A 20,858-nucleotide genomic window follows, 5' to 3' on the forward strand; every position below is an offset into this window, starting at 1 on the left:
TCGCTCTTTATTTCCATCTGCGTGCTTCCGCCCCCAAGTTGTTCCCGCATTGTGACGCTCCCACCCCTCCTTTTCCTCCAACCCGTGTACATCACTCCTTTGAAACTACCGGAGAAACGTTACTTCCCAGTTGGCAAAACCTCGGAAAAAATCCTTCAGGTTGCCAACACTCGCTTCTCTTGGGCCGCGTGCCACTCACCTTCGCCGTATCTATGCCGGTAAACCCCGAACCATGCTCGCGCGGAGCTGTGTTATCTGTAGATGATAAGGCGCAGGTTTGTTAACTGGCTGAGCTGCGGCATAAAACCGCCCCTCTTGACCCGAACACGTACCGCACTCCACAGCTGCGGAAACTGCTTCAGCAAGGATGGTGAGCCCGTCTTCCTTTCTTCGTGCCTGGCTGCGCGACTTTTCGTGTGTTTTCCCGTACTCGCCTGACGTTCGTCGTCACTGCACGATCTACGTGCACTGTTTTAATACAAGCATTTCTCGAAAATACAGGGGCTGGTTCCTTTTTTATTGACGCCGATGACCTACGTGTTGTTTGCTCGGTTCGGCAAGTTAAAATAAACAGGACAACGATTAAGCTTGCTGTCTTTGTCCCATGGGTGCAGTCGTAAACCACTCAAAAGGCAAGCCCAGGATTTTGTATACGGGGTCCAACCACGACAGTGACTCGTCGTAACGCTGCAGCGCCTGAGGCAGTTTACGAAACGGCTTGGTACCTAGGGGGCAGTGGCTCTATATAGCGAAAAATACGTAAGAAGGAAAAAAAAAAACGCACCTGACGGTTGAAATTTCTCACTTTTTTTTTCATTCCCGTGAGATTACTTCATGATTAAAACACAACACTCAAAAGCTGTTTATTATTCACTTCTGCGAGCCACAACATAATTTTGGTTCTCTTAACAACAACTTCTTTTGGCTGCCTGTGCACGACGCTTCGTGGAAGACAAAACGTGCATGAAACGCACCGAGTTAACTCCCCTTTCTGCCAAGCCTGCACAGTGCTCGTGAAGACGTCGGCATGTACTGTGGGTGTCCCCCATTTATTCCCCGCGGCTAACCATGAAAATGACTTTGGGACTGCGTGCTGATGGACGCCTGAATCTCACCGATGTAATCGGCCCACGGCACCCGACTGCAGCGGTGACACGGGCTAGGAGGGTCTTTGTGTCTTTTCTCCGTGGCTGCACCTTGAACAACATTCTGTGAACGTTTCCCTTCACTAAACTCCAGTCAGTGCGCTGTGTGTGCGCTCTTGCATCTGCCAGTTGTCACGTACGTTTCGGTGGTTTTAATGTTTGTGTGTGCTTTTGTGTGTTCCCGAGTTTCAGCCATTTTCTTCCGCTTCATTCCCATATAGAGCAGAAAGCCAAGCTCCTGCCAGGCTTAATTCGACGTATAGATGAAATTGCCCCTACCGCTCCTTTGCGGATGGTTTTAGTAACGCCGACACATCCCGGGCGGCCACGCCTAAAAACAAACAGGGTTTCTCGAGCGCACTGGGCCCAAAAATGCCGATGGCACCTGCCCTGGTGTGCTTACTTTTCACTGAGCCAGAGCCGGTGCCGTATGCAATGTCTTAACACGGGTACTATACAACGTGAGACCCAATCACGGAGCAAGAATAAAATGGACCCAACTCACGCTATAGCCCGTTTATTCCTCGAACTTCTACGTAAATCCCGTACCAGTTTTCAGTATAGAGAAATAAGTGTTTCTGCATATTTCTAATCACTTTTGGGTAATCTTTCCAGCTGCTTAGAAGTGGTTTCTTTGTTAATATCTTGGCTTAACATGTTATATTCATATAATGCCTCCGTCTTTACTTATACAATACCTGCTGTTGACAATCTTCCCATTGCGAGTGTAGCGACCTTTATTCGTGACCATTGGTAATGATCGCACGCATTGATACATCTACAGGTCCCAACGGTAAACCTTCGCCAGCTCGTCTTCATTGCGATTCTAGCGCTTTGCCTCTTGGCAATGGCGGCTCTCGCAGCGCCGGCCGGAAAATGTCCGAGCTACTGCAAGAAGGAATGCTTGAACCCGGTTCTCTGCCCACCTCAGTGCCAGGGCTGCATGATCTGAAGGTGAGTGGGAACTGTTCCAGAACGCAGTCTCTAGGCGGGCATCCAGCATTTGCGGTAGCTCCAGCCGTGGCGAAAGAGGTAGAGGGGGAGGGGGAGGGGGGGGGGGTTCAAAAACCACTTTTCTTCACATTCACAACTTGCTGCAATAAAGTCAAACCCGGATGTAACGAACCTCTATGTAACAAATTCCTGGATTTAACGAAGTTTTTCAATTCCCCTTTGCTACCCCCCTTAAAGCCCATGTGTTTCGACCTCTATTAAACGAAAGCATTGCGGCGGTTAACCATGATGTAACGAACTCGCTGAGCTGATCCGTCATTGTTTTTTGAACTTTTACTAAAAATAGATGGGAGAAACTCACTAACATGCCGAGTACTAGCACCCCTTTATGGAGCCAGCAGCTACAAAAACGTCTAGAAATGCTCAAAACAAAATTTGTCATGATGACGATGATGAAGAACGGAGCGCCTAGCGCCATCTAATGGCTAACGTAGCATACACTTGAGGTTTCGCTTTTGCAGCGTGAAACCACAACGCAAAGGTAACTACACTACACTTTTTTCTGCCCACGCAGCAACGACCGTGCGCTTCTACGTCTGAGTGCGGTGTCGGTTCCACACTTAAGTTTCCAGGTGCTAGGCCTTCCTGTCGGCGTTATGCGCGCATCTTCATTGCTGTCTGTGTGGCTGGTTCGTCTATGATGAGTACTTCTGCCAGAAAACGAAACGTTTTCTCTTTTCAAGGGAAGCTTGCAATTGTAAATGCCGTTGCCACCCGGTACAGTATCCAAGCTAGCACCCCCTCAACAATTGTGAGTGCTGAAGAGGGCATCAAGTTCGCGAAAAGGCGCCTTTTCAGCCTGAGTTTAGTTCTTTAAACGCGTTTGGAATCAAAAAGTTCCAAAGGGCAAAAGTAATAGCTAAGTTACGTTTGTGAATACGGGGCTAAGTGAGCTTGCTTTTTTGAAGCGCCGCGTAGTGCCTAAGATCGTGCGAAAGCAGAAGCTGCAAACACGCAGTTTTTTTACGCTCAAATAAGTTCTTGAAGGGTGAGTTCACCTTCACTGATGTCTAGCCTTCCGGTTTTGTTTCTGCTTCATTCACGCGAGCCTTAACTCGAAACCTGCATGTAACAAAAAATATCGAGATTTCGTCAACTTCGTTATATCCAGGTTTAACTGTATGACTATTCTCTTGCTCTTGAACACCGGTTCGAATAGCAAATAGTCACCGCCACCCATAGGGCTTCTTCCTAAGATATGCTAGAGAAGGAAATGTCTGTGCAATCGCGCGCCAACGTAGGAATTATGGGAAGAGTAGATTCGCCTTATAGAGGCACTTCCGGGCACTTCCGGGGGCGTGGGGACCAATCAGACTTCTCCTTTTGTCTTTTTGTACATGCTCCTGACATCTACACTGCTGATTCCAACTAAAGGTTGATTCGATTTACTTTTACTGAAATAAATATCGTCAGACAGTAACACAATATTTGCAGCTTCTTCCTCGCAAGAAGTAGTGGGCCTGTTGCTTTTTACTGTTCATAATAGAAGATAAAAGGTTGGGTGAAGGCGAGACGGTTGGTTTTTTCACCGTATTAGGGCGCTAACACAATATAAGGAAATTAAATATATCATAGAGGTAGGATAATTATGGTATTACAATATAGTTTTAACTTAATACTTAACGATTGACTTAGAGTTCAAACGGCAAATAAATATCAACCTGTCTCTCATTTTGCAACCTACCCTATACCGTTAAAAAAACCACACAAAATATTCAGGTATTCCTGCTGAGTATCAAATTCATTGTACTCCTTTTCAGTTTTTGAGTACATGTATGTATTCTTGAAAAATATGTCCTGCCCGTACTTTAAATCGCACATCTGTTGTACTATCACCGTGTTGTCATTTATCAGCTCGGTCTGATAATTTCGGCGCGCATATCATTTCCAGGTGCCTTCAGGAATTATATGCTACGGCTGCACCGAACGATGACTTTTGGGACGAATGCAATAAATAACTGTTTTACAGAAGATAGCTTGCCCCCGTTCCATTGAAACACTGGGATTGTGAAACTTTCGCCACACATGTAGCGCAATCAATACCCGTTTGGTGAACTGCAGCGTTCTAGAGCGCGCTGCGCTGCAATTTATTTCGACAACGTTAGTTGCCAAAGGAAGAGCTCGCACGCCATTACGGGAATGTGATGTTTCAATTAACACTAATCAAGACCAAAAAGTTATTTTCAGGCTGCTTTATAAATAGCATCCTTAGCGCTTTATCGGGTGTGTTATCACTTGAATGAACTCAAACTTGTTAAAATGACATCAAAAACCGCCAAATCCATTCATTGTGGAATAAGGCCTTTCACTGCGTTTTTTATAAGAACCCTGCAACACTTTTTTCAACTTTTTTAAAAATATTAAACGCTTACAGAACGTAGTCACCCAACACACCGAGTACTTAGATTAGGGTGTCGCAAAGTAGCTCAACCAGAAATTACTGCTGACCCGCCGCGGTGGCTCAGTGGCTAAGGCGCGTTGCGCTGCTGAGCACGAGGTCGCGGGTTCAATTCCCGGCCGCGGCGGCCGCTTTTCTGATGGAGGCGAAAAGCAAAAACGCCCGTGTGTACGAGATTTCGGCGCACGTTAAAGATCCCCAGGTGGTCAAAATTAATCCGGAGCCCTCCACTACGGCGCCCTCATCGCCTTCGTTGCGTCGGCGCGTTAAACCCCACAATCAATCAACCAAATTACTGCTATATGCCCATCAGATAACTTGTAAACTCACTCAAAATATTTTTCTATCTTTCCTGGTCTTGACGTTCTTGGACGGCTCGGATTACGTCACGAAAGCCATGTAGCGGCTGCTGGCAGGTTTTCCTTCAGTTGCAGCAATGAACGCTTTTCGAAGCAACTTTTTAAAAAAGGCACAAAGACGAAGTATAAATAGAAGGCGCATCTGGTGCGACGTTCAAACCACGCAGTGCCGTTACATGCTAGCGATAATTATAGCTTTCGCAGTGGTTCCAGACCCAAAGGAAAAAGTGAAATCGCTTATCGAATGTGTTGCATGTTCCCTTTAAATGGCTAATCCGTGAAGTTTACACGGCTCAGCAAAAGAACGCATACACGTCATCGGAATGGTGCTAAAGTCTCCATACCCTTTATTCACACCTTCTTCACAAAGGAATGCCAAAAATGCACTTGACTCTTTGTCTTCTTTTCGTAAAAAAATAGCCTCAAAACGCCAAACTATCTCAGCCGCCACTGCCACGTGAGGCAAAAGAGACCACTAGAGGAGAAAGCACTTTTCCAGCGGAAAAATCATCGAGTACTACAGCTCAATCATGTACAACACTTCCAACTCCGCCTCCTGCCGTGTTTTTCTTTCCAGGCGGTGACGACAGCTAACACCGACAAGGCAGCTGAAGTGTAAATAATTACAGGTGCATAGGACATGCACAGAAAAGAACATTTAGGACCCTGTATCTGGCAATGGGATGACCATTGCCTATTTCGTGCGCTGGTTGCGTGCTCTATTAGCGAAGGTCACAGAATTGAACGCAAACTACGCAGCCAAGACGCTCCCGCTGTTCGCTCGTAATGTGATGTTTGTTTCTTTGTTTTGCTTAGCCCCGCTTTAATACGAAAAATCCTCTCTGCTTCTTTTGCCGCCTATACACTCTTACACACTAAAGGCCGTGTTTCAAGCATCACAAACATCTATCACGTCAATGACGCATTTGCTGGTAACTTAGTAGGACAGAAGGAATCTTTCGCTCTGACACTTACTTTGTAACCTTGGGATTACGGCAAACTTGGAACAATCGCTTTACTTTTTAGATAACCTTGTTGCATGAGGAAACTCTAGATCAACTACAAAGTAACCAGGTTTTTAAGGATATTTATCAAGGAAGAGATTTATCACCTGATAAGGTGTACGTAATAGTATTAATTCTATGCTGTTTAATGTGCGAAAGCTGAACTCGCAGTGTAAGCGACTTAATAGTGTGACAAGCAGAGCTTTGGAGCCGAAAATCTTCGTGTATAACATTGACCCTATCGAGACTCGAGATCTTTGGTTTAGTAGGTACAACCACGGCCGCTCGACAATCGAGCGTCCGTAGTACAACAGACATACGACATTTCAGAACGCTTACATAAATGTTTTTGTACGCGTAAAATAAAAAACCAACGTCGATAAATATGAAAAAATATATAATGCACCTGCAACAGGAAACAATCCCTCAAATCAACAAAGCCTTTCTTTCCTCTCGTGATTTGAGTAGGTACGCGAGTTAAACTATATCATCTCATGTTATCTTACCGCGGGAAAAGGAGGGAAATGACAGTTACCGGCTTCCCAAAATTGTTCATTATGTTTGGTGAGAACAGCTTTATAAAGCCATGATCAGCCAATAATGAACAAATCTGCAAACTTCGAAAACTTTTTCACCGTGTTATTCCTTTCGCTGTAACCAGAATAACGATATGCAGAAAAGAAAGGCTTGTACAGACTGACTGACTCTTTTCTGCACTTCATGAATATTCCCTATACAAAATTATCAAACGAGGGGATCCGCCTACTAATAGCATAACGAGCAAAATAAAAACTATATTGTTTGTACAGACAATCAAGCATCTTCTGAAAAGAATCGAGAGATGAGCACAGCTTTATACAAGAGTTGTTGATAGATTGCCAGCAAATACTTTTTTATCTCACTGAATAAACCACTGCAAGGCGTCTCTTGGCTCACTCAGTCTACCGAGCAGCACGTACTGCAGCCGCACTGGAGACAACACAAAGGAAGAGACCCTGCCTGTGAATGAATGAACTCATTGTCTAACGTACAAAACTCTCTCACACCACGACTTCCGTAAAACACGTTGTTCGCGCAATCAGTTTCTTTTAGGCGTCAAAGAGCGTCACTTCTCAGTCTCACCAACGAGCTAGCGAGCGCACACTCAGGCACGAATGTGGGTTCTCCGATATAAGAAGAGAAAGAAACAGCACGGACACACATCCAAGAGCCGCTGAAGCGCCAAGCACATTTCCCAGCTCGCTTGGGTTGAAAAGAAAGCGACAAATGAACAACAGCGCCTCAAGTTCACGGGCACAGCGACGAGCCGGACACCGCAAGCACCAGAATGAAAAGGGTCCTGCTATGATTTCTGTACAGTGGAGGTTGATCACATGGCATGTCGCTAGAGGACGATGTGCAGCGCTGGTAGAGGGCCGCACGTTCCGAAGGCTATGTGACCGAAGCAGCGACCTTGTTGTGCCTCGAGGAATGCGGGAGAACTGCACGCACGTGTTCACCGCATGGCGCGTCCACGCCGCCGGTGTCGAGCACTTCTAGCACGGCAAAGTCCGCTCGGCGCTCAGTGTGCACGCCACAGTCTCGAGTCTCTGGGCAAGCTGGAGCTCCTGGCACGCCTCGTCGTCTTCGAGCGCTTCCAGGATCTGGGCGAGAGGAAACGAAATGTCACCGAAAGCCACCACGAAAGTCGCGAAGGAGGTCGACAGGCGACTGCCTTGCTGGCGAAAGTTCTGCTTATTGTAAATTTGCGATGGTGACATCTTGTTTCTCTGTAGGCGTTAAAAGTTGAAAGACTGCAGTTCAGACCTCTTGTTTCGCGTGTTTCTCCCACGACCCTCAGGCATGGCCGATTGTTAGAGATTTATTTGACCAAGACGTACATTTACGGGTCCTTCGAACATTACATTTATTTTAGGTCGGGAAACGTTGCTCGATACTCTGTACTCTGTTTTCCATCGGGGCTTTTTCGCCTTGGTACTGTGGGCGTAACCTTCTCATTCTGCGGAGCCCGATAAACCCGACGAAAGCTGACCTAAACAGCTTGCTATCGCTTGGGAGGGGTCTCTTCTTCGGCGACGAGCAAACGCACGCCTGCGTTCCATAGCTTTTGCAGCGCACAAGATATCTTTATGTTTTGTTGAATCCCTTATGATAAGGGAAATTTGCGTTGCAGCTATATGGTACCAACTGGGTGACACCTTTTTGAACCAAGTTATGTAGCACCTTCTTCCCCCAAGTATCAATCCACTATGCTGCCTTCTGGTTAGATCTTCTGTTTTTAATTCGTTTGCCTGCCTTGACGTCATGATTTACTTGTACCTTCAATTAGAAATAACGCAATCATGATCGGAGACCTCTATGTTAAAAATTCTCAGGCTTTGTATGCTTTCCAAGCCAACCTTGCCGTCCTATACCAGCGAACTAAATATTCTACTCTCGGTAAAGAGGATATTTATATTCGGTTTGGCTGGTAAAAATTTCTAGAGAAGCATGTCCTGTTTAAAGTTACACTCGATGTTATTTCAGCCAGCGTTTCCGTTGCCATGTACTAGACTTCGGCATATGCTCCCTCTTTTCGGTGGTCGTGCACTGTTACCGACAACCATGCCGAGTGTACTGCCTACTTCTTGCCCCTGTTTCCCGAAAACGAGATATCATTGCGTGGCTTTTGCTGCTCACCATATCTGATTGGCAAGACAGAGTGCGACTGGCGGTCCGAAGCTGTGTTAGCGAGGATACTTTACTCAGTTGGTAGGGACTCGCTCAGTACAAAGCTTTGTTTTCCTGAAAAACGGTGTCAGTGCAGGCTTGTTGGTACATACCTAAAGTTCAATAACAGAGCTAAGGCAGGACAAAGATAAGGCAGGACGAGACTGGGCACTGTCTGTCGAGACGAGACAAGGCCCAGTCTCGGCTCGGCTTCTCTTTGTCCTGTTTTAGCGCTGTTTGTTTTTGTCTGCTTCCTGTTCTTTCTGTCAGCCTAAATCCTACACCTGTTCTAACTTTTGTCACCCTCTTCAGTGCTGTGCTTCGTCCTTCCACAAATGTTTACTCTTCAACTCCAGCTACATTCCCCGAGTAGCTGGTACGATGATAGAAAGGAGCTGCCTTCAGTGTTTCCTTATCAGCGTGACCTTATCAGCCGTTCTCAAAGAATCAACACAGCCTTACCTGCTCGGAATATTTTGTTACATAAATATACAGCTCTTTCAAGGCGTTCAGGACATCGACTTCCCCGGCATGTGCCTGCAAGAGCAATGGCGATTAAAGGTCGTTAGAGATTGTTCTCGCAACTGCGTATTTCCCAGAAGCGGCGATAAGACACACTCACCGCTGATAGCGAATGCATAGCAGCCCCCATCTCTTGGTCGGAGATTGGAGGCAGCGCAGCGACGTCCTGGTAGAACTTGCACACCATTCGCCGATAACTTGGGATATCTCTCGCAAACAGTAACTTGTTAGATGGGGAATCCTTCAAGAGAAATATTGCACGTTAAACGAGTATGGTTTCAGTAGTTCATTTTTTGTTTTTCACTACTTCAAACAACAAATAAAACTTACATCAGGAGCTGCTAATTAAATTCTGGTTCAGTGCTTCGTTACATTAATAAAATAAAGACCAGAGACGAGCACATGGATTAGAGGGTAAGGAATATTGGCTTGCAGCTATCATTTCTGATATGCCACTGAATTCATTGTCCCTACATATAACGGTAAGAACAATTCGTTGGCGCAGTTTCCTTATATATGCCCGGCTTCTCATTGGGTACATCGACGGTGTGCGGTAGTTTCGCAATTTCTTATTTCTTCATCCGCGCTACCTTGATATCGATTATTCCGTGAAATAATCGATGCCATGACGCTGTGACTGAGTGGCTAAGGCGTTATGCTGCGAAGCCCGTGGTAGCAGGTTCAATACCGGCCTCATCAGCCGGTTTTGTGATTGAGGTGAAAAACGTAAACCCCCCGTGTCGAGATTTGGGTGCACGCTAGAGATTGACAGGTGAACGAAATTATTCTATTATTCTAGAGCCCTCTACCACAGCGTGCTTGGTAGCACAGGCGTGTCTTCCGTAAGTAAAATGGTAAAAATTTGAATTGGAAAAACAGAAAAATCTAGGTCGGGAAAAGTGGGCAGTTCGGTTACCTTCCCAAGTCTGTGCTCTGTTGTGGAGCAGGCGTCCATGAATGTCTGTGCAATGACGGAGAGGCAGGCGTCTAGGATGGGGGTCTTGTCAATGTCAAATATGAAGTCGGGGTTCTTGACTAGATTCACCCAGAAGCGCAGGGGCAAGCTGAAAGAAAAAAAAAACGGGGGCGATCACTTTGAGGGGCTGCGAATTTGTCGTCAGCAGAGTTAACGTGCACTTTATATCACACCTCCACAATAAACTTTCACGTGGCTTTCACTCAAGGGGGCTGGCCAGTTACAATAGTCCCCTCACGGGGATTGGCCAATGACGATGACAGCTGTCGTCAGTGGCAGGAACGCGAAGCGAACCCAGGGAAATGCGGTCACGGGCAAGTGACCGGACAACTAATCTACGTCTACGCCACACAGAACATTGCTTTCGAGGTATACATAAGTCGGCTTACGGGCTTTGATAGTGAAAGTATAAAGCTTCCACCGGTCATAATGTGCTCCTACATTGCTCCATAGTTTCATGAAGCCAGCATAATACAGATTCGCAGCCCCTCTATTCGCAGTTCCGAATGTTCTTCAGAATGGTAACATACATACTCAAGGGCATATTGGCCAATGGCGATGACAGCTGGCTTCACAAACTTACGACTATACATAAATTCCCAGTTGGTTGCGACGCCAGCATACGCACCAGTAAATTCAATTTGCCTACTCAGGGATATTCGCCAGTGAAGGTGACAGCTGCTATCACGGGCCCACGGGTGGTTTACAAATTCTCAACAGCATAGGTTTCGCGCTCAAGCCTCGTGGGAAGACGTAAATTTCGCCAGTAATTATTGTTCTCATGATTAAACGAGTGACTACATGACCGATATGCATCTAGTAGGCGTTACAATGTAATGTTGGATTTCGGCAAAACCCATCATTATATGTGTGTTTTAAAATTAATAATATCGCCTAACGGATCTTTCTTTCAATGTTAACATAGAGCTTGCCTGGTGCGTTGTTTATGAACCAAATGTTTTCTTTTATTGATTGACTTTCAGCTGACTGAATGCAAAAGCCTGCCCTCCGGAAGCAAGAGAAGTAAGACGGCATGAAGAAGTGCGTAGGAGACGGACCTGTTGCTCTTCCAGGCGTGGGACACTTCGGCGTCAACTATGCCATACGTGGACGCCGTCGTGTCCAGCAGATCGAATAGCCACTTTACAGCGCAAGGCAACGTGTCGTTGACTGTCAGGATCGTATGCAGAAAGTCGTCGACAAACTTCTGTACCGTCCCCTGCGAACGACAATTGCAAAATTATTCGCGCATACATGACTGAAAAGACGAATAAATGCGAAGAACGAAGACAGAGTGTTGACACTACGCTTCTTCCCTCGTGAAATTGAACCAATTAGCCGAGATTTGCGGAAAGGTCATTTGACGTGAATTTCATGAGCCCCGGAAAGCCAAAGTTCTTGAGCATACAAGGTAATACTGATTTTGCGGTACCACCTGTTACTCTACAATGAGTTGTCACAAACGCATATTTTCTATTACTTCTACGAACAAACAAGAACTAAGACTTGAGCCCCATAGTTTTATTACTTTAGACTAGATTAAAGTATGCACAAAAGGCTAAAATACGTCTTATTCTGCAATAGTGTATTAATCTCGCTTCTGAAACCTTGTGATGCGATTCCAATGCGATCCCCATTGGAATCGCATCGTAGACAGGAATTCACTATCTCCTGCTGACTGGAAGTCAGAACCGCGTCAACTTGTGCTGACCTCTTGTGTGTAAGCACGATGATAGAAAACTGCATATTACCTGCGCTACACGGCCGTTTCAAAAGTGGCGCATTGAATATAGATTATGCGCTCTTGTAAGCAAGCTGGCGATCAACTGTTAATTGAACGTTGTGTAGCATACGCATAAGATGTTTTCAGGTCATAACAAATGCTACGAGCGGGGTGGGCACTGGTAGAGACTTAGTTTCGGCGAAGTGATTTGGTGATGTATGTAAGCTCCTCTGAACACGCGGCCCAGTTTTGCTGAGTTCAGGCATACACGACACACAGTAATCGAAAGTCACTTTCATGGACGTGGTTGTGTACAGAAAATATTTAAACGCGCGGTTTTCTTAGCCTAATAATACAATGAAGGGCGTTTAGCGGGAAATGCCTTCAGGTTACTCACTAAATTTTATTGGTTATAGACATTAGCTATTGATGTAGGCTAAGCTCCGAGACCACATGAATTATGTCCCCAGTGTATATCGCCGCCATGCGTAGCCATAAGGAAGCCACCGTGAAGCCATGGTGTCTTCTTATGAGGATGGATGGAATTAGTTATTCAGTGAGCCTAAGTTATTAGCAGCGAAACACTCTTCACCCACTTCTTCACGTTCAAAGGGGGTTACTAGGTGGTATGATTAGAGTCTGTTAATATGAGCCTCGCTCCACTCAGTTGAATGTTGTAAAAACAGTTCTGCGTCGCCAAATATGCACTTCTCAATAATTTGGCTGCATATATGATTCAACATAGATCTGTAGAATAGAGGACACTGAAACAATACCTAGGGCATCTATGCTTATTGTGTACAATGTAGAGTTCGGAAATAACCGGCACCCCCTAAGGTTCCTTGGAGCGTGCCAAACGCCTTCTTTAAGGCCGTTTTTGTATTTGGCCTTCATGAGACACACGCGGCCTCGAGCGAACACAGAGAGCGGATGGCGCTTGTCAGTCTGTCCGCGATCGGCCACTACGTCGAGTGCCGCACAATAGGAGCATCTATACAAGCGTCAGCACACGTTCAGGTTACACGTGCATCCTTACACACAATACCCGTACCTTGGTTGAGAGCAGCCTGGTGAGGAAGATCTCCGGGATGGCCTTGTGCCTCTGGTCCTGGTGTGACTCCTGGCGGTCGTCCAGGGGCTTCACCAGGTGCCAGTACTTGACGGCCCCGCCGTACTGGCTCTCGTAGTTGTTATTCCGCGCCGTCAGCGGGCTGATGGGTCCGTACGTCGTCGTCCCTGCGTGGCACGGCGGGCTCCGAAAGGTCACTACTGCTGCAGCTGTCGTCGCGTTCCTCAGTGGAATTAGGCCAGGTATGGTCAGTTCGGCGGGCACCTGACTGGAACGATCTTCCTGCCAGCATTGCCATTATCACCGAAAGCAGCCGTTTTAGGACGACGATAAAAGAATTGTATCCCGCCATGTAACCCGTATTGTTTCACCCCATATTCCGCATGCCATTTTGTTTGCTCACTGCTCACGCCCCCGAAAGTACCCTTGATGTATCTATTTAAATATTTAAATAAATCAATATAACAGAAACGTTGTGTGTAGGACTTCCTGACGCCGCTATCTAGAGCGCACGCACGCACGCACGCACGCACGCCCTCGCCCGCTTACACACACGCACACACACACACATGCAAGCACGCAAGCATGCACGCACGCACGCAAGCACGCGCGTGCAATAACGCCCAAAATGTAAGAATTAAAGGAAAAGTATACCCTGAGTCGCTGGTTTCTAATCTGCAATGTCGATTTCTGTGTCCACGAACAGGCACAACGTTTCAGGGCCCCGCGTTTTTAATGAAGTAACGTAACGTTTAGAGTAACGTTTACGTTACTATAAAGAATTCCATTGGCAGTAGAATTTGTCCAGGTATCTAGCATGTACAGGCGGCCAAACCTTTAACTAGCGTGCGCGAGCTGCGAGTTTTCAGTCTTATGACGCTCTTCGGAAGGAACAGCCTAGCAGACGATGGGCCTGTTTGCAACTTGGCTTCCGACCTGTTTGGAACTCGACATTTGCAACTTGGCTTCCGTCATATGCCGCTGACGCATGAAAAGTCGCCGCTCCCGAACGCTAGTTAAAGATTTGACCGACTGTACATTAATGGCGAACCGACGCCACTCCAACATTTTGAGCGGTCCTGTAGTGAGAAAAAGGAATGTGTTTTTTAACGGAGCTAATGAAGGGTACATCATTTTTTATTACTATTCAGCGTATTCTCAAGCCCTGCTGAGGTACCTACAAAGTAGAAGGAAAACATTGAACTATACAGGACTGAGGAAATTAGCGTCAAAATACCAGTATAGATACAAACGGAGATAAAAGTAATAAGCCAACTACGAAAAAAAAAAAGAACGCAATCGTTCATTGTTAAAAGTTTGGCGTCAATACTCGCGTTATGAAACGGTAGTAACTATTCCCAGCTTGTTATCGCGCCTCGAAAATAATACCTGTATTCGCTACTTCATAGGTTTACACGACCATTTCTTGATAGCAGTTTCCTTGATGCTGCTATTGATAACAGTTCTTGACCTGATACTGTTCTTGATAACAGTTCCCTTTTCTTTGGGATACGAATGCGCTACGTGAAATCACGATATTTCTAAGCAAAAAAGTAATTATAGCTGTGTGATTTTTTGGCTCGCTTTTTATGCTCCGAAGGCACTGTGACAACCAGTATCGGGAGCTACGACCTCTATGTCCCCGCACACGTGTGAAAGACCTGTCTGCGCTCGACGGGATCTGACGACGTTCGCTCCGTGTCTAGATTGCATTCGGAGCAGGTCGCTATCATAAAGATAGGCTAAGCTGATTACCCGGCAGCTTTATGCGTCCAGGGCAGCTAGGGAAATGTGCTCGCGCTGTGTGCAGCCTACAAAACAAGATTCGCGACAGCGGCGGGGCGCCTGCATGCGCGCTTTATGGCGCAACGGTGGCGCGTGGGAGTAGGCGCGTGCGGAGACAATGGATGCGAGGGGGGCGAAAAACAAAGGGTGCCCGACACGGTCGCTGGGTACGGCGCGGCCCTCGGGCTCCGAAAGTCTTGCGTGCACGTAATAGGACGACACGAGAGAAAGGGAGAGGATGGGAGCACAAGGACTGCTGTGGGAAGCAGCCAACTATGTGTTGTTTCGCGTCGAGACCACCAAAGGACTCTCGCGAATTGTTCGCAGTGTCGTGTCAGAAATGAAAAGGAAACAAGCCTCACGCAAAATAGCATAAAAAAAAACGTGGATTACTCAGGAGACTGGTCACGTGATGGTAGAATACCGCCGTAGAGTTGGGACAATTCTCTTTGGCGGAAACCTCGTTATCGTGACGTCAACGAGTAACGTGCGCAGAGAATCGGATTGCTAGAATCCCAAACAGGATTTCGCTAGGCAGTTGGCTTTAAGAGACACTAGTTTCTGCTACTTCGCGCAGTGTGTTGATGCGATTTTCCCAAATCTTCGTAGGTAGCAGCGCCCTACTGTTGGTCGAATCGAATAGGCGAGGCTTATTGGGGCAGTGCGGAAGTGGGTGGTGACTCAGTCGAGACACCTACGACTTCATACCTTCATCAAGGCTGTATCCCACGTCTTAGTGGCTGCTTGAAAGGGCTGCAATCGCAATTTTATATCTGTCGCCATGCCATTGTTGTGCATGGTAAGAGGTCCAGTGAAAGGATGTGCTCAAAGCATTTAGTCTTGCACTACAGCGGAGATACGGGTGATCAGCCCGCATACTGTGCGACTGTATTAGTCATAACCAAATCTCCTATTGCTACGTCAGAATTCTCAGAACAATCTGGACGCGATCCCCTGACTCCGATAAATGTAATAATTGCGTTTTAGTACTAAAATATTCATTGGTCACACTTTGTTTGAATTCAGATTATTCTGGGCCGCTGTATTTAGTTTACCATATTTCGATGATGCATTGCGGAAATACTGATAACAAAATCGCCAACACGGCACGCCCTATTTTCCCCACACGGAATACCGGATGACACAAGACAGCGTCATCTTCCAACGCTTTCGCCGTTTTCCTTGCGTTTCCTTTAGTTATTCTGTCATTTCCCTTCAAGCTACCTTTTATAGAGCCTGTGAGGCCAAACATTCGGCAGTAATTGTTGAACTAGGCCCAGCAGCATGCCTTGCGCCAAAAATCACTTCGGCCTCACGGCGGTGACAGGTTGCGAAGGACGCACTTGGCCTGTGAGTTCCGCGGAGGACAGACGCCGTTTACTTTTATCCCTTTCTTTAGGCACAGCTTGAAAGCTTCGTGAGTGTGCTTGATTAGAAGGATTGAGAAGGTCTTGGGTCATAGAACGTGAGTGGTGTTATCTTCTAGTACAGAAGCGTTACTGATAATGACTGCTATACACTACGTATCACATCTGATACATCCGCATTAAGTGCTAACTTCCTAATTTGTGCGCTGAACTGACAGGGTCAACTGTCCCCTGGAACACTTTTTACATCTGTTTTCAAGATTTCAAATGTTCTTGGAACATACTCAAAATGCGCCTCCAGAACTTATAATATGTGGCCACAAAGCACCCAGACCAAATTATCTTTCCTGCTCTACGTGCAATAGATAATGGGGAAACTCGCCTAAATGGGTGTTCATTACCGGACCGGGCATTGTTTGCCCGCTTGAGAACCTTACCTCAAGCCATATCGCGGAGCGCGTCCTTAAACTTGCAACAGTAAATGCGTTCGATAGCCACTTTGCAGAGAATGGAAAGGAAAGCAAAGCACATATTAGAGCAGGAATCTAGCGTAAAGAGCAAATCATGGTTTGTCCTCCTCAGCTGGCGATAACTACAGCTTTCGAAGTGCTTACAGCTATGAAGGAAAAAATGAAGCGCCTTATCATCAAAGGAGTGTTCGCTTTGATCGAGCAGTATTCAAATCTCCTGTTAGCTTCCTACTTTCTTTGCTGCGCTGGCATTTTAAGGACGCGTGAAAGCGGAAATTTCCCTCGCGTAAACGTTTTCTTCCAGTTACCTCTCCTTACTGCTCGGGGAATTGTTAAAGGCAGCTAACCCCCGATAAATGTTTACTGTTCGGCCTTCTTTACGGCGCATTCCAAGTAACCCCTTAGACGGCTTCGTTGCCGTCTTAGCGGACAGCCCGCCATGTTAAGCCCCGTTCCAATTCGAATGAAGCAGTCAACGACGAGACTGTTTCGAGGAGGAGGCATCAAAGTCAGCAATGATGCAGGCTACCTTCCTGTCTAAACTAATAAGTGACGCCAGCGCCACCTTTTTGGGTATTAATGTTGCAACAAAAGCATTTCTTTCATTGAAATATTTCGTATAATTTAGTAGTGGTGAAGATGAATTTGTTTAATTTTTAAATCACGTAATCCTTGTTATGATAACGGTAACGTGATTTAAGAAACCTGCGGCTTGCGTTTCTCAACATGTCTGCTACGAGGTTGTCGTCTGCGTTGGTGTTGCGTGCGGATCGCTGCGCCGTTCTAATTTTATTCGTTTAGACGTGTAGTTAAAGTGCTTTGTAAGCTGTCTACCAAGCTGTCTACGAATTGGAACGCAGCCTTAGACGCTATTTGTGGAAACACCCCCTTTATAGTGCGGTCCTCTTCTTCTATGCGACCACCGTTAGTGCGGATAACTAAGCTACAGACGCACTCCTCGTTGCTTCTTTTATGGAGTAGGCGATATCGCAAAGCCGACAAAGCGTGGAAAGCAGCAACACGCTTCAGCGGCACTGTTACGCACCGTTCTTGCAGTAGCGCCTCTTCTTGTTGACGAGGCTCATGATCGCGGAGTCGTGGATGCCGTAGTGCGCCAGCGTGTTCAACTTCTGGCACCCGTGCACCGTCTTGGTGGTGAGGTCCTCATCCTGCAGAACAAGGTGGCCGCCCCTCCCGTGCCGCCATTCTGGAAGAAAAATTAACGCCGTTCCACTCAATGTGGAAGCTGTCGGAAGTGCAGAGCAGTGATTCGCCATAATGGGCTGTAGCGCCGTTGTCCGCTCGCTCCTAATACCCAATGCAATTCAAATTTCCCGCCTTCGCAGTGCTCGCGTGTCCCCTGCCTGAAAGCGCGCCTGCGGGGGTTCTGTTCTTTTTGTGCTTGCTTTTCCTCCCGCACGTGCCGGCATTGCACGGCCACTTTTTTTCGCTTAATGTCGTAAAACCCAACCCAACGAGCGTTCCTAAATAAATGAACACGGGCACTGCCTGTTAATTACGTATATTTTGCCTCAAATGTACTCACAGGTTTCTTAGCGCTAAACAACGGAGAGATAGATGTATGACATGCGCCAGAGATTCACGACTTACCAACGCTTATGACAATATAAACCCCTTGGCTTTGAAAGCATCTGGGTTACGCCGCGACGACAGCCGCTACGACTGAAACCCGTGTGGCTCTACTTGGGTCCAGCGAGCGAGCTACGACGACAATGCGAGCGCCTGAAGTGCTCTGCACTTAATAGAGATAATCCACTGAAAGAGACCATTGCCACGGCGGGATTCACCTTCAAGTACAGTAGCGCTCCTTGAGCTACCTAAAAGCCAGAAGTTTGGACGGTCTATCACTCAATCTAATTGCATGCCCCCCGAAATTCGCCGCTCATTTGCTAGTTTTTTTGCAAATGCAGGCGAACAGAATTCAGGGAAGTTTGCCCTCACGCGCAAGACTTGAATGGCGGAGCTCTTGTAGGGGGTCATTGAAGGACACAAAGTTGAGTTTTAGTATCGTTGTGGTGTCGTGGTTGACGTCGGCTATGCATGGTATTCCAATGACCTCAAGTTGAGCAAGGCCAGAGTGAGCTCGCCGTTTTGGTCGGCGTTATAGTACGCGACTCTGCTAGTTACACTTATCGTCTCTCCACGCCAGACAGTTTCGGGCCCCTTTCACCCTTCTCCGCCCCCCCCCCCCCTCCTTAAAACCTCATAGCATAGCATAGCGGATGCTTCGCACGCCGAGCCTGTTGAAGCGCCGCCCCTTCCTCGGCCGTGCGAACTATCCAAGGCAGGGCCATGTGGAGTCAATGATCACCTACAGCAATCTCGACATTCAAGTCGCTGCTCTTGTACGGTTCAGAGCGCATGCGCATGACGACACAAGGACGAACGAACGAGCAGCGTACGCTATGACGTGTATTTCTCGGTCCGAGTAAGTATTGCTACGACGGCGAGCGCTCGAGTTTTTTGTGGCCAACGTTGACTAATCTCCCTTAGTGGGTGCGCTCGGGGCACGCGTGCACGAGCGCTCGGCATTTTCTCGGTATTTTTAACTGCGGAAACCATACATAAACGATTTGTTCCACAGCGAAGCTGTAGAGCAAATCGCGCCTATAGTGTCTAATAATTGGCGCAACTTGCACTAGTGGTGCAAGGCTGTAGAAACGGTAGAGGTGGCGGCCCCTCTCTCTTCGTCGGAGACCCGGCGGTTGCACCTCACATGGACCTACGAACTTGCCGATGAAAGTTCTCCGGGACTGGCAGGCCCGGATTGTTTTGTCTGCAGCCTTTCACATCTCTCCTAAGTGGACCGTGTTAGCACGCGCGAGAACCCGCGGCAACCGGCTTCGCGAACTCGGCGCCTGTGCTCCCCACTTCAGGGGGCAACGCACGTGAACTAGCGAGGAAAACAGCACGCGAGAGACTGCGCCACGAACACTGGGCAGAGTATCCTTGAAGGTAGAGCTGGCCTACGCCGGGAGCTCCTGACGAGGCGCGCGCTGACGTGTGCTCGGTATTTTTTCTTTGTATTTTTTTCTGGTAACGATCGACGGCGAAACTGAAAGCTTAAACAGTTCTGCGGCTAAAACAAACAAACCTGGGGCCTACTTCTACAGCAACTTATTCCTCAAACCCACCGCTGTAACTCAATGGTTAAGGAGTTGGGCTGCTGAGCCCAAGGACGGAGGTTCGATCCCGGCCTCGGCGGCCATTTTTCTAATAAAGGCGAAAAACAACAACGCCCGTGTGTCTAGAATTTGACGGTCATTAAAGATCCCAGGTGGTCGAAATTAATCCAGCGGTTTTTACCACGGCGCGCCTCATACCCCGAGTGTAACTTTGGCACGTAAAAGCCTTAAAGGGGCACTGACACAAAAATTTTGCATCTTGTTTTTTTTTTGTTGCGCTAAGTAGCTAGTGACCTACTTATAACATGTAGAAACCTCATTTGCTTCAGCCTGCGACGGTTGTTTAATTAGATGCATTTTCAATGCGGCCAGTCGCACTTTCGGTTTCAACGGGTGCCGCGAAACGATGGATTTTGTGTGTACAAAGCTGACCCCGTGACCGTCAGAGGGATATCACAGAGCAGAGCTGCCGTAGCACTGTCGAATCCGCATCGCCGGCAGTTTCTGCGAATGCCCCCACGTACTGATCTCGTGAGCCGCTTAATTAAAAAGCGACCGTGGACGTGAAGCAGGCGCTGCGAGTACAAATGCTACCGCGGCTAAAGAACGACGCGCGACGCTCGAGGCAGTGGGTGGCAAGACGCGCGCTGGGAGCAGCCGGCCGGTCTGCCTACAGGTCCGCCTACAGATGTGTGCGGCTTAGCACTGCGGCGGATATCCGATTGCCGCTCTCGTAAGCAGTGCAGATGACAATTTTTAATGCAACCCGCCATCGCGTGACTAACTCCTTTCTCATATAAGCTGCCAAGGTTGGGACTTGGCAGCGGTAACAAGCTATCACTCGAGCTACTTGCGCTTACCTGCGCCGGCCTGGGCCACTTCGCGGCCGTGGCCGCCGCCTGCAAAGCGACCGTGCGGCTCGCTCAGTGGGCTTTTCATGTCTCCGGCGCGTTTTCGCATCAAATGTAAATAAAAAATTCCCCCGCATTTCCCCGAGGGGGAGAATGTGAAAGTGCGAATGCACGGTTGTCGGCCCGCTTGCGGCGCTTGCGCTCGGCCCCCGCAGCCCACCGCCTCGCCGCCTTCTCTTCCATCTCTTCCATCGGGTTTGTAGTATCACGTGTACACCACGCAGTTATCAAGCCGCTATAACGCCGCTGAGTCGCCAACG

General features: G+C 47.5%; 1 protein-coding gene and 1 long non-coding RNA gene across 2 annotated transcripts in view; one reads left to right on the forward strand and one right to left on the reverse strand.

Annotated features, from left to right (window-relative positions):
• The first annotated feature begins 216 nt into the window (after nt 1-216).
• Nucleotides 217-11,415, forward strand: LOC144152872 (uncharacterized). Its single transcript, XR_013319244.1, has 3 exons — nt 217-370; nt 1,930-2,099; nt 11,111-11,415. It is a non-coding gene; the product is annotated as an uncharacterized LOC144152872 (long non-coding RNA).
• LOC144152869 (plexin-B-like) overlaps nt 5,250-20,858 on the reverse strand; it is a 114,129-nt gene continuing 98,520 nt past the window's right edge. Inside the window, exons 24-30 of the mRNA XM_077684383.1 lie at nt 17,587-17,748; nt 12,902-13,086; nt 11,186-11,346; nt 10,068-10,215; nt 9,252-9,392; nt 9,092-9,166; nt 5,250-7,563 (exon numbers count right to left, since the gene is read on the reverse strand). Coding sequence (XP_077540509.1) covers nt 7,456-7,563; nt 9,092-9,166; nt 9,252-9,392; nt 10,068-10,215; nt 11,186-11,346; nt 12,902-13,086; nt 17,587-17,748 — 980 coding nt within the window. The 3' untranslated portion in view covers nt 5,250-7,455. The remainder of the gene's footprint in view (nt 7,564-9,091; nt 9,167-9,251; nt 9,393-10,067; nt 10,216-11,185; nt 11,347-12,901; nt 13,087-17,586; nt 17,749-20,858) is intronic.

Source organism: Haemaphysalis longicornis, unplaced genomic scaffold, assembly GCF_048455015.1.
Source record: "Haemaphysalis longicornis isolate Haplotype H1 unplaced genomic scaffold, Haemaphysalis longicornis Haplotype H1 scaffold_9, whole genome shotgun sequence".
NCBI lineage: Eukaryota > Metazoa > Arthropoda > Arachnida > Ixodida > Ixodidae > Haemaphysalis > Haemaphysalis longicornis.